The sequence below is a fragment of the Metopolophium dirhodum genome, chromosome 1, assembly GCF_019925205.1.
Source record: "Metopolophium dirhodum isolate CAU chromosome 1, ASM1992520v1, whole genome shotgun sequence".
NCBI classification, from domain to species: domain Eukaryota; kingdom Metazoa; phylum Arthropoda; class Insecta; order Hemiptera; family Aphididae; genus Metopolophium; species Metopolophium dirhodum.
The window spans coordinates 60697343-60711122 of NC_083560.1; the positions used below are offsets into that span (position 1 = coordinate 60697343).

The following is a 13780-nucleotide window of genomic DNA, read 5'->3' on the forward strand; positions in this document are numbered from 1 at the left end:
TTTGACTTAGGAAAGAGTTAAACCATGATAATAGGGGATTTGCAAAGCCGATTTCCTGTAGTTTATTAATTAATAAATCGTGGTTTACTCTATCAAAGGCTTTTTCAAAATCAGTATAAAGAACATCTGTTTGTTGATTATTAGAGAATGATTGTATTATATGATGTTTAATAGTTATTCAATTAGTAAGACATGATTTATTATTGCGAAATCCATGTTGTTGTGGTGCTAAAATATTTTTAAATATGGGTGTAAGCTCATCATTTATTATCTTAGAAAATATTTTTGGGAGAATAGAAATTATTTGGGACGGTAGTTTGAGATAAATGATTTGTTACCTTTTTTGATAATTGGATTAATATAGGTGGATTTCCAAGACGATGGAAATGAGCCATCATTTAAACAAGAATTAAAGAGATATGTAATAAATATTTTGTTACAAGTCAACTCTAATGTTCTTGAATTTAATTTTACGTTGAATTTTCATAGTTGTTACAAGTCACTCAAAATTTGATGTGACTTGTGACACGTATTTTTATTTTTTTTTTTAAGCGAGTTTTTATCAAAAAACTTAATTGAAGGTTTTATTCAATTCATTAGCGTATGCGGAAGTAAATATAATTTTTGTAGCCCAGTGCGATTTTTTTTTAAGCTCATAATACTAAGAAGTATGTCAAAATCGTTTCAAGTCACTTCGATTGACGGTACGTTTCAAGTGTATAATAAATAATCAACTAATATATATGTAACATAAATAATGTGAAAATTGTTAAATAAAGATGGTGTCATTTGTATTTAAAATACGTATTCCAATACTCTCTTTTAAAATTATTTAAATATAAATACAAATACCTTTTAAAAGTATTCAAAATACTTACATAAATACTTTTTTTAAAATTCAATAAATTAATAATCAATAATTCAATCAATTCAAAGACTAGCCGACTAACCACTACTACCCACGCCATGAAGTACTATTATTTAATAGTTTCTTTCATCAAGGCAACCAAACCCTTTTATGTATCCCTCCATCTATTGTGTTCATTGAAAAAATGTATTAAATTAAAATAAGAAAAAAGTCTATTTAAAGATTGAAGATAAATGCCAATCCAACCAGTGGTGGTCAGTGTTTTGTAATATGGCCCGATATGGGGGTTTCAGCGTTCAGTATGCTGTATTTAGTAATAAATTAGTATTTAGTATTTTAGAATAAAAGTACAAATAACGAGTATTTTGTAAGTATTTGAAATTCGAATACTTAACAAATGCCAAAAATTAATCCCCGCGCATTTAATCACCATAACATTTGATTAGAACAATATTGATAACACTAACTAATGACGTCATGGATCCGGAGTTTTTTTCTGCGATGATCCATTCGTAAATAAATACACATTAGTCTTTATCTCGATGGGCAAATATTGATATGATAATTGAAAAATGATAATAAATAACATTAATGATTAATTAGTGATAATTAACGATCTATATTTTTCGATATTTTAATTACAATTAATTATGTACGCAAAGTATAGAATAATTTGAGTATTCCAATTTTCATTTTCAGGCACAACAATCAAAATACAAATTTGAAATTGACAATTAATATTGTAAACAGTTTTTGGACATAACCTTAATAAATCCCCACATTGTCTTTCTCTCTTTACGCTCTCTCTTTCTCAAAAAAGCACACGGCCCCATATGAAACTGGTATAGGCATGTCCTGTCCATTCTTATATTATCTATGAACCACGAAAAGATAGTCTATCTATAGCCGTGCTATGAACTGTATACGCTGGTAAGTACAATTTATTCTAATATTATCAAATACACTTCACTTAGGACAAAATGTATACGAAATGTCGGGAAAATAAATACAATCTCCCGACTCTACGTAGGGGAGGTACGCGCCTAACCATTAGTACGATAGTCGTCGACAGCGTTCCCAGTGTTAATAATATGTTTTGTACTTTTGTCAATACACCTTGAGTGTTACGTACGACGTACCCCATTTCAGGCGTCATTTTTTAATAAGAGGTTGGTACGTCTGACTGTTATTACGACGCTTACTAATTTTCTGAAACTCATGTCTCATAATATTGTCAATTGTCATATTATAATATAATATACTAGTTGTCCTATTCGAACATTGGGAACTCGCAACTCGCCGTTATTTCTTATTTATTAATGCTTTAAAGTAAAAAGAACGTTATTTAAAATCGTTGTTGATGATACAAATTTCATAAATTAATGTATAAAGTTATTTAAACTTAAATTATTTGCGAATCGTTTATTTACCTGTAAGTAATTATACACGTAAAGTAGAGTACACCGACACTAATTTAACACCTTACAGGAACGTCCGGCAATAAAATGAATTTCTTCCGTAAGGTTTTTGGATGCAAGAAAAAAGAAACAAAGGAACCAGATCAGAAACCATCGACCAGATCATTGACTGAAGTTGATGTATTGGTAAAATTGCGATCCGTTGAACAATTGTTGATGGCAAGACGTGAAATATTGGATATTAATATAAAAAAGGAGTTGGCTACAATAAAACAAAATATTATCAGTAACAAACGAGGTGGATATTAAATAGAGTGCTTATAACTTGACATACTTGATAATTATTTCTTTAATGTACTTTCCATTTTTGTTGCAGTTGCGCTGAACGCGTTAAAACGGAAAATCTGTTACGATAAACATTCATCCCAGATCGAAGGTATTTTATTGATAGTCATAAAACAACGTTTAGCCTTAGAAAGTGCTAACACAAACACAATTTTGGTTAATGTGATGAAATCGAGTTTAAGCACCGTCAAAATGTCCAATGAAAATATGTAAGTATCATCAGAATGCGAGCTAGAATAGTTATTCATTTGTAGTTAAATAGATAAGGTATCTAAAATTCAGATTGGTTTTCTGTTTTAAATTAATACTAAATAACGTCAACTGGGTATAATACGTCTATATTAATGATTACTTTCTTATAAACATTTAAAATATGTAATTAACTGTAATATACTAATATGTATTAAACTTATATTAGATATTTATATAAATAATAATAATGATTAGCTACTTATTCTCTAAATTTTTGAATCCAACAAAAATAACATAAAGTCAAGCTTAACCTTAGCCCCCCTTTTTAAAAAATAATTTGTCTTTTCTTGTTTTAATTAGTCCATTTATCTAAAAAACAAATATATTATTGTAATGTTTTGGTTGCGTATTAGTTTAACTTACGGTACAATTGGTATACTGATACACGTCCAGTTTTTCTATCATATTTATCCAATTTCATATTAATAGTGTTTCATAATACTAAATTAGTATTATGATCTTAATTCTTAAGCCAATTACCCAGTAAATTGTATTCACTAGGAATGTAACAATTTTTTTACAACAAAAAACTATTTCATTATGTACATCCAATAGGTTATTACTCTCTACCAATACAAATAATTATTATACACAATTGTGTTTCATTTATTTTTTAAGTTATAGGATAAACAAAATTTTTACTTTTTTTTTCAGTATAAATGCTTTTTTTCTCTTTTCTTATGTTGTGTGTTAAATTATCAATCATTACAATAATTGTGCACATATTTTTTGCTGTACAAATCTATTAGAGTGAAGGTATGATGATAATTTGGAAACTATAGTAACCCGATTATCTGAAACATTATACATGTATGATATTATATCCACCAATAACTTTGGTGCATGTTAAAATATCATTTTCGATCCATAGGAATATTTTGATTCCGAACTGTATATTTTTTTGATATAGTTGTACATTTAATTTTTTACACAAAATAATTAATTGATAGAAACACGATCAATTTATCAATTATTTTAGATAGTTTTTTCACATGGTTTATTTAGAAATTCAATATATTTGAATTGCTTTATTAATTTTAAGTGCTTATAAATCAAGTGCATTTAATATAATACCATGCAATACATTTTATAATATTGACTAATCAAATATATTTGATATAACTATTTATTTAATAATTAATGAGCAGCTAATTTATCTTAGTTTAATACATTTCATGATTATAAATTAATGGAAAGTAAAAACATAACAAAAAATATTTCTTATTGCAGCAATATAAATAATATTCATAATATTATGTTATATGATTCACAACGTGGACATTTTGAATGAATTAATCAAAACCATATTAGAAGTTAGTCTTTAAGCTAGAAGTTATTTTAAAATGAATTTAACTTGTTATGTAATTCAACTTAAACTTTTTAACTTGTTATCTAGTTTATCTAGCTTTGCCAGAATGTGTTTACAGACTTTATTGTTAGAAGTCATATTAATTTAATACTATTGAATAAACAAATTATTTTAACACAACTGTGTATTTTATCAATTTATCAGTCCTTAGTGTTTCTTAGTATAATATTAAATTAATGGCTGTACTACAAAATAAAATAATTTATCATTGGCTTTAAAGTAAAAAAAAAGAAAATAATATATTATTTTTTCTTACAGAAATATAGATGATATTCATAATATGATTGATGATATTACAAAGTCACATGGTTTAACTCAAGAAATATCAGCAGCCTTTTGTAATTCAACCAGTTTGGAAACAGATGAAGATGAGGTAAGAAACATTATGTTTGCTTAAAAGTGAAATGATAGTTTTAAATAGATAGGTATCCAGTAACAGAGTTATTATTTTTTGTCCATTTGTTGAGATATATTCTCTGATGGATTTAATTCAATTTTTTTTAAATAATTAATATATACTGATTTCTCAGTTATTTATTATTTTTATAACATTTTATTGTTTGATTATTTAGTTAACCATTACTTAAAATTTTTACATCAAAAAGAAAAATTACAAAATAAATTACTTTATAAATATAAAGTTATAGGTGCTAACTTAAATTATAAATGCCTTTTTTTATTGGTTAGGTAACACATAATTGTACTTAATTTTAATTTTTTTATATATTCTCATATTTAGCATATTATTGTGTTAAATATAAACCATTTATCCTGACAATTATATGAACATGGAGGAATAAGAAATATAGGATAGATGATGAAATTGGTGACTGTTTAATAAATAAATTGAATTATTATTTATATAGGAAGAATTACAAAAGGAATTAGAAAATTTTGAACTAGAAGAGTTGGACAAACAAGTAATAAATATTGATGAGGTGTTTCATTTGTATAGGTTCGGTCACATTGTTATTGTGACAGCTAATATTATTAAATTGTATTAAAATAGGTTGGCATAATACTAATTTTAATTGTATACATCACCAATTTGTGGGTGATAGTGACTTAAGATACTATATTATAAAGCTAATGTCAGTGTTAGTGGCACCGAATCTAAATATTATGGATCAGTATTATGGTGGGTTGGCAGTAAGTCTAAGTGAGGTTGGCAGTAAATGTGAAGTTGTGCATTGAGTGAGGATTGATTGCTAAATGTAGGTACACTCTGCTTTGGTGAAATATTTACATTTGGATGTAGTTGGCATAAATTAATATGTAAGTACCTAATCTACCTATAATTTATTGCACTTGTAGTACCTATAGTAATACAATTGAAGTTTGCAACATAATAATAATATGGTTATCTACTAAAATCAAAATATATAAATTATAATTTATAACTCAATACTGTATATTTGGATTCTTATTAATATTTTGAAATATTGAAAACATATAATATTATGCTAACATTTTTTTCAAAAATACAAAAATTCAAATTATGATGATATTGGATATATACTAAGAAAAAATTATTCTTCCTTTAACGATGTTTGTTACTTTGTTGCACTTTCTAATTATAAAAAGTATTAATAGAGGGGACTCAAAAATTGAAACTTAACTAAATTATGTATATTATTTTTTAAATATTTTCTATTCACAATTACATTTTCAAAATATTTAGACTAATTACAAGCTTCTATATTTTATACCAGGAGATTATTCACACAGTTCTACAGTACATCAGTTTTGGCTTAGTTAATAACAAAAAACAATAATGTATGATAGTTGATAGTATAATATTATATAGCTAATATTATAAGTAAGGCCCGGAACTTGATACATTTGCATCTTTTTTTCTTTTACTTAAATGTGTTGCTCGCCTCTGCAGAAACTTGATTCATGGATTATAAAATCTAATGGTATAATTTTTATTTTGCATTTTTATGGAATTTCATGTTAGTATTTTTGGTACATTTTATTCATTTTTGAACTTTTTTTTATATGGATATCCATTTTTCTTGTTGAAAGTTACACTTTATTCATCTAAAAAGTCATATTTTAACTACGATTTATGTCATGCTTAAATATTTGCGAATATACCTCTACAAAAATTACAAAATTATGTTATTATTTATTAAAAATTATTATTATTAATTATTTATAGTAAAATATAAATTCTTAATATTATTTTTCCATGTCATTTTTTAAAATTTTTATGTTATTTTATGCATTTTTTTCATGATTTTTTTATATTTTATTTTTAGATCATCAAATTCCAGGCCCTAATTATAAGCAATATTTTTGGCGAACATAAGTTATTATTTTAATCAGGCAGACAGGCTGTATAACATTATAGATAATTGGTTTAAATTAAAACAGAATAGTTGATTTAAATTTACCATTCACCACTCAAAATCAACTTTTATATGCAATGATCATTGATTAGTCAACAAATTCAAATGTAACACGTACTAGTGATCTACACAAGACTCAAAATCTACTAAACAGCAGACTAACCCTCCGAATTTGAAAAGTTTATAATAAATTAAGTATTATTTTATGTATTTTAGAAAGGTATTGAGGGCGTAACCCCTAATGGTTCTGTTTTAATTGTTTATATGGGAAGGTGGTAAAAATAGGCAATAGCTTAAAATTAATCTAAATGTTTTGAAAATATGACAATGTATATAAATATAATAATATAAGTGAATATTTCAAGACACCGCGAATAATGTTTTTGAATTAAAACAAAATAACTAAAATTGTTATTCTTTGTTTTTTGTTTGAAATTTGAATTTGAAATTTTTTTATAATATTTAAACTTTGAGTGTAACTTATGAGTTTAATAAAGTTATAAAAACATCTATAAATTATAAAATTGGTTAGAAAATACAATAATATGGTAGTACACCAAAATTATTAATAAATATTATAATGTTTATCTATAACTAGTACAAATTAATGGTCATTGAAAATTCTTATACACAACACATCTATATTTGGTTTTTGATGTAGCCAATTTGTAATTTTTTTCAATTAGTCTTAAAACAGTTACCATGTTTAGTGTGTAATAAATTATATATTTTTAGATCTATTTTTGGGTGTGTGGATTGTGTTGCAAATGCATTTTGTATGGTTTCTATGCACGGTTGGTAATTTATATTATATGATGTCTAGTTTTATATACAGGTTTGATTTTAAAAGTGAGATTGTTTTTGTTAAGACAACGTTGTACCAACATGTGTTGTCTCCGCCTTCCTAACACAACTGTAAGACTATTTTTCTCTCTTTGGTGTTTACGATATTTTTATTGATAAGTGAATTATGAGTATATAAAATATTAATATTTGAAAATTCATATAGTTCACTTAAAAATAAAAATATCGTAAAAAACCAACTAGACTTAAACATACATTTAAGTTTAATAATAAATCAATTCACTCTAAAATTTAAACCAACATCTCAAAATTGGAATTTCTGAACGTACATTTTGATAAATTATGCGTTAGTAAGACGGTGACAACACAGCGGGTACAACGTCCTCTTATTTTCCAGTAGAAATATGTGATTTGATGATTTTGTAGAATTATTTGTTTACTGGTAGTAGTACATTCATATGCAGATGTATAATATGTAATTAGTGTGTTGTAATTGAATACATGCAACATTAGCTCTATCCAGTTTTTATAAGAGAGACTGAGTTCAAAGTATTTGAAAATGTATTCCTTGGTGACCGTTCAACAATTAAAATAAAATAATTATTTGTATAGAAGGAATTACGAAAAGAATTCAAAAATCTTGAATTAGAAGAATTGGATGAACAAGTAATGAACATGGATCGGATTCTAGCTGTAAATTATCCATTGCCAGTTATGCCAACATTTGAACCTCTTGCACAAATGAAAAGTACTATTATTATTATTTATTGTTATTTGAAAGTAATATATTAAGTATTATTTATTTTAATAACATTTTTTTTAGAAACATCTGAACGGAGAAATTCCACGATGTCATGAAAGCATGAAATGGACTTAAATGATAATAGTGATTTGTCGAACATTGTGGATAATTTCTTATAATAAACTTAAACAACTTCTTTGTGAGTAACCCAAGCTCCTCTCAAAATCTATTAAGAATTCAATAATTTATAACTGCTTTAAAATATAAATGTGCCTTTCATCAAGCTAACCTCCAGCTACCTGTAAAAAATGTTAATTTTTTTTTCACTTATAGGAATTGTTATTAATACAGTTATCAATAAAATATTATATAATATGGATGGGAATTTTTTTATTTTAAAATGATTATTGCTGTTTTATTTTGTATTATTATTAGGGAATTTTGTAATCAAATAATATATTGATAAATAATTTTTTTTCAGTTTTATTCATAAATGTATTGTATTTTTTTATTATTATTAAATGCATATTCTTAATATTTTTAGATGATGTTTTTTTTATCTGATAAAAAGTTTGTTACAGTCAAATGAATCCCTCCTGGGGATAAAGTATATATATATATATATATATATATATATATATTAAAGTGGGGCTTTAACACAAACACTTCAAACATTCACAGAACATATGATATTTATATACTAGAATTCACTATATAATTTTTAGAAATTACATGCCTTTGGATTTTCCAGAAAAAAATGTTTATATAGGAGGGCTAACTTTACCATGGCTATACCTATTAGGTAATACTATAATTTATTGGAAATCCATTATAGACAAGTAAAACATTAATAGTGGAGTAAATACTAAAATTATATGATACATTATTACTTGTTAGCAATTAGTTTATTAATAACATAATTATAATGTATGCACATAAAAATTGGTATTTTTAGTTATTTCCATGCTAAAAATCCAAGATTATAATTTAACTCTCTGACATACCATAACTGTCCCTAATTATATATCTATGTCTATACAAATACATAAAGAAGAAAAATTGTTTGTTCAGGGTAATCTCTGCAATTACTTAACTGATTTAAAAATTTTTTTCTGCCATCAGAAAGTTACACTATTCCAAGGATCTATAAGCTATATTTTATCTCAATAAGTGGCCCTTAATTTTTTTTACTGCAAATTAGAAAATGTTGTTATAGAAATAATAATAATATATTTTTGTTTATTATGGGGTTGCTATTGGTTACAAAAAATAAAATAGTTATTATGATTGAATATAAATTTAGACTTGTGTTGAGTCACTGATGTGACATGACTGTGTTCAAAAGTCTTTAATGGAGATTAAGAATGGGTAAATCCACGGTAATTTGTCACGGAAAATTTGAACATCACTATGCTGGGTATTAAATGACGAAAATTACAAACATTTTGAATCATACAGGCCAGGGATGGGCACTCAATGCTACTAGAGGGCCAATTTTGAATGTGCAAGAATCTAGCGGGCCAGAGAACATAGAAAGCTAAAAAAAAAACCTTATGTTAACTATACCCTTATAAATAATATAATATTATTTATATTTAATAGTTCATTACTAAATAAGAATTTATATCTACGTTATCTACGATAAACATTTTATTGATTTTAATAATTTTATAAATATAATAAAATAAAATACAGAAAAATCTTATAAAAACATTTTATATTTTTATAAACTAAATTAAAATGTATCACAGGCCAGTGAAAAATGGTACGTGGGTCGCCAGTTGCTCATCTCTGAATTCTGATATAGGTGGTGTTGTTATTTTTAATACATATCTAGTGTTGCTTATATATTTAAAAATGGTATATTAAAAATAAATGATTAGGCACAGTTACTATATATTCTTTGTACAAAACAATTAATATTTTTTTTCTTTTATATCGCCTGTATAAAATTATTTTATACTAAGTGTATAATATTCTTTATTACCACTGTATAATACAAACTCACATCTTTGAGTAGGTATTACATATTGTGTATGTACATTTAAAAATGAATTGCTATATTAAAACATACCAATTTTTTTTATTTTTAAGTTTTTAATTTGTTATAACATTAGTAGTTACATAACCAACCACAGTGGATATTACAGGTAACATCTAGCGGTGGATAAATCTTGCATTTTTTTTTATGTACAACGTTGTTTTTAAATAATACTCATATTATCATAGGCATGGCTGACAATGGGCAGAATGTATATATTATATTTTATATTATATAATAATATATAAATATATAATTGAATATTATTTTGGTTATTACTTCAATTAATATTAGTAATGTAAGTAATTTAATTGTATACATTATTAATTTAATGACAAATGTAATATAATAATTGAAATTTTATTTTATTATCAAAGTTAGGAAAAAAAAAAAAACTCTGCTGTACAGTAGGTTACAAGTGACCCACTGTAATGGATGGTATTAAATTTGAATTCAATGATATAATATCATTGTATACAATTAAAACGGTTTATCAGCATAGAATATTATTTTATATAATATTTATATTGTTTATATTAATACAGTAGCCAGTAAGTTGAATTAATATTATTTGCATATTATCATATTTTTAAATGTGTATATAATAATATAAGTACTTGAGAAATTTTAAGAACCCATGAATAATATTATTAAATTACAACAAAATTACTAAAACCGTTATTCTTGGTAATTTAATATGTAATTTCATCCTAATTTGAATTTAAAATAACTTATCTTTGTGTTAGAATTTGTTAATTTACGGGTGAACATAAGAACATCCAATCTCCAACTTCAAACGTTCTTAACAATTTATATTTAAATTTGACTTTCAAGTAAAGTTTTTTTTGTATGTTAAATGTATAAAAACAAAGGGAATCTTGTATTACCTACATTTTCAAAGTTTATGTATAAATAGACAATTTTTTATGAATTTCTAATTCAAAATTTGCCAATTTCCGTGATTTTAATGAATTTCAATGAACTACGTTGTATTTTATTTTCAAGTTTTTTTACTTAACATGAAATATTTTATCAACAATAATTTTTAAAAAAAACTGGGTAAGTGGATGTTGATCTGCGTTACAGTATCTAGGTTACAAGTGTATCACTCTAATGGATGGTGTTAAATTTGAATTCAATTTTATATCAAATTTCATTTGATATAAATTCATTGTATACGAAAAACGATTCTGAGCAAAGACGGTCCCCCTATAATATTACTAAGTATATTTAATGATATTATTATTGTGATTAAAGTAATTAATTTTACTATTAGTCGCATTATTACTGCAACAGTAGGTTAAATTCATTTTTGCTAAAAAAAAAATTCATTTGAAAATGTCATTGTATGTATAAAATATAATAATATACCCACATATAGATACATACAGGTACATATAGGTACCCACAAATAATATTTTTAAATTATGACAAAATAATTAAAATCGTTATTCTTGGTTCTAATATGTAATTTCGTCCAAATTTGAACTTATAATGTCTGTAAAAAAAAACTGTTTATATATTTTTAGATTTGTTGGTTACAGTAATACAGTATAAACTATTTATGAGAATCGTTATTTTAAATTTTCAATCCTTACCTATAAAAGTATAAATGTTTAACTATAAAATAATTACCTATTTACCTTTTATCAAAATTGAACTTTAAATACCTATTTAGTACTTATGATCGTTGTGATCATACCTATAGTTCTTTGTTATTCCTCAGCTGCTAATATAACTACTAATAGATAACTAATATATGAGGAAACTTTTATTAAATTTTCAAGCTTTTTGACCCAACGAATACAATTTTATTGACATTTATAGAATAGAAAAGTAAAATAATTTAAAATTTCAAATGTCAATAAATATCTCAAAACGATTCAATATATTTCAAACATTTTATAATGTGTAGAAAATGATAAAATAAACGTTTGGTGTAAATCTCAAGTAGGTACCTACGATTAATAGTTTTTGAATAACAACAAAATAAGAAAATAGGTGTATGAGAATTTGTTAATTTCCGGTGAATATTCAATATATAAGTATATAACTTCAAACGCTCGAAACAAATTAATTTGAATTTTAGTTTAAATTTTTTTTTTGTTAAATTTAGGAAAACTTAAATGGAATTTTGTATGAAAATTTTAAATTTTAAATATAGGTACATGAAATATTTTTTACGAATTTCGAACACGAAATAATTTTCCAATTCTTGTGATTTTGATGAATTTTGTCAAAAATTTAACTTCAGATGGGGGCTCATAAAAAATTACTTTAGATTTAGGTACCCTTAACTTTTTTTTTGAATTTCCACTAACAAAAACTTATGAGGACAATATTGTATTACATTTTAAAGTTTTTTGATCGAGCAAAAATTTTTTTATTATAAATAGCTCAAAAAAAATCGCAATATTTCGAAAATTTTATGGAGCATAGAAATCGATAATATAAACATTTTGGGAAAATGTTATGTATCAAAGGTTATTTTTATTTAGAGTTACAATTAAAAACAAATTTCTATTTTTTCGAAAACTGGTTTTGCATAAAAATCTCAGATTTTTCTTAATTTTTGAAGGTATGCTTTTTACGACCGGGCGCTGGGCCACTGGTGGTTAACAAAAAAAAATTAGACTGAGACAGAGCTAACTAAGGAATACTAGACTAAACTCCCCAATCATCGCTTACGATTAAGAGATTTGAAAAAAATAAAAACATTCAGTAAGTATTTAGCAGCACACCAGCACATACTAAATTAAAATATTATACTCGTTCAAATTTCAAATGAGATACTATTGAATGTTATGTTGTACTTCACTGTACCTACAGTTATTAATAAATATATTAAACCTGTACTGTGGGTCCAATTGAATATTCCATAGTGGGGTTACATAATTACATTAAAAAGACTGATTATTTAATTTGAATACTAATTTAAAAGTTAAAACCTTATTAATTTAATTTGTTATTTGTATTATTTACAAGTAGGTGGGTAAGTAATTACCTAATTTTACTAGAAATACAATATAATATAATGTTTTATATTTAATTTTTACTAGACTAAGATGATATAATTTTATTTTTTATTAGAACATGATTTATATATTATTATGTTAAAAGCTTATTATATACTGAGTGAATTTATTAAAATAATACCTAAGTACCTAAGGTACCTTTTATATTAAGGTATACTTATATGTGTGTTAATTTTTTTAAAAATAAAGACTCATTCAAATATTCCTTACATGTATTCAAAAGTACTCCTACTTCAGGGTACCTACATACGAATGAATAGTTGCTTGTGTATAAAACTTTTTTATAAAATTATTATTTGATAATATAGTGTTTAAACAATTACAGTATGGTGTAAAATAATATGAAAAATGTAACAGTTCAAATTAACTAAAAAAAAAAAAATGTTTAAAAAAAATATGTTATTTTCTGTCCTTCTATAAATCTGCCCTTCTCCCCTACATCAAAATGTTATAATATTTTATTAGAAATAAGTACACATTAATACATTATGTATAGTCGAAAAAAGGTTCTTTCTCGGAAGTATAGCTTCTGCCGGGGGTCCTGTGGCCCAC

At 24.8% G+C, this 13780-nt stretch overlaps 1 protein-coding gene across 2 annotated transcripts; it reads left to right on the plus strand.

Moving 5' to 3' along the window:
- Nucleotides 1–1710: 1710 nt before the first annotated feature.
- Nucleotides 1711–8655, plus strand: LOC132936275 (charged multivesicular body protein 4c-like). 2 transcript variants are annotated; one of them, XM_061002969.1, is made up of 6 exons: nt 1711–1798; nt 2357–2584; nt 2663–2840; nt 4511–4625; nt 8023–8158; nt 8234–8655. In XM_061002969.1, exons 2-6 carry the CDS (start codon nt 2374–2376, stop codon nt 8266–8268), a joined length of 675 nt encoding a protein of 224 aa, XP_060858952.1. In that variant the 5' UTR covers nt 1711–1798; nt 2357–2373; the 3' UTR covers nt 8269–8655. The 2 variants fall into 2 exon arrangements, with proteins under 2 accessions (XP_060858952.1, XP_060858951.1); XM_061002968.1 differs by lacking the exon at nt 1711–1798 and adding an exon at nt 2166–2300.
- The last annotated feature ends 5125 nt before the right edge of the window (nt 8656–13780 follow it).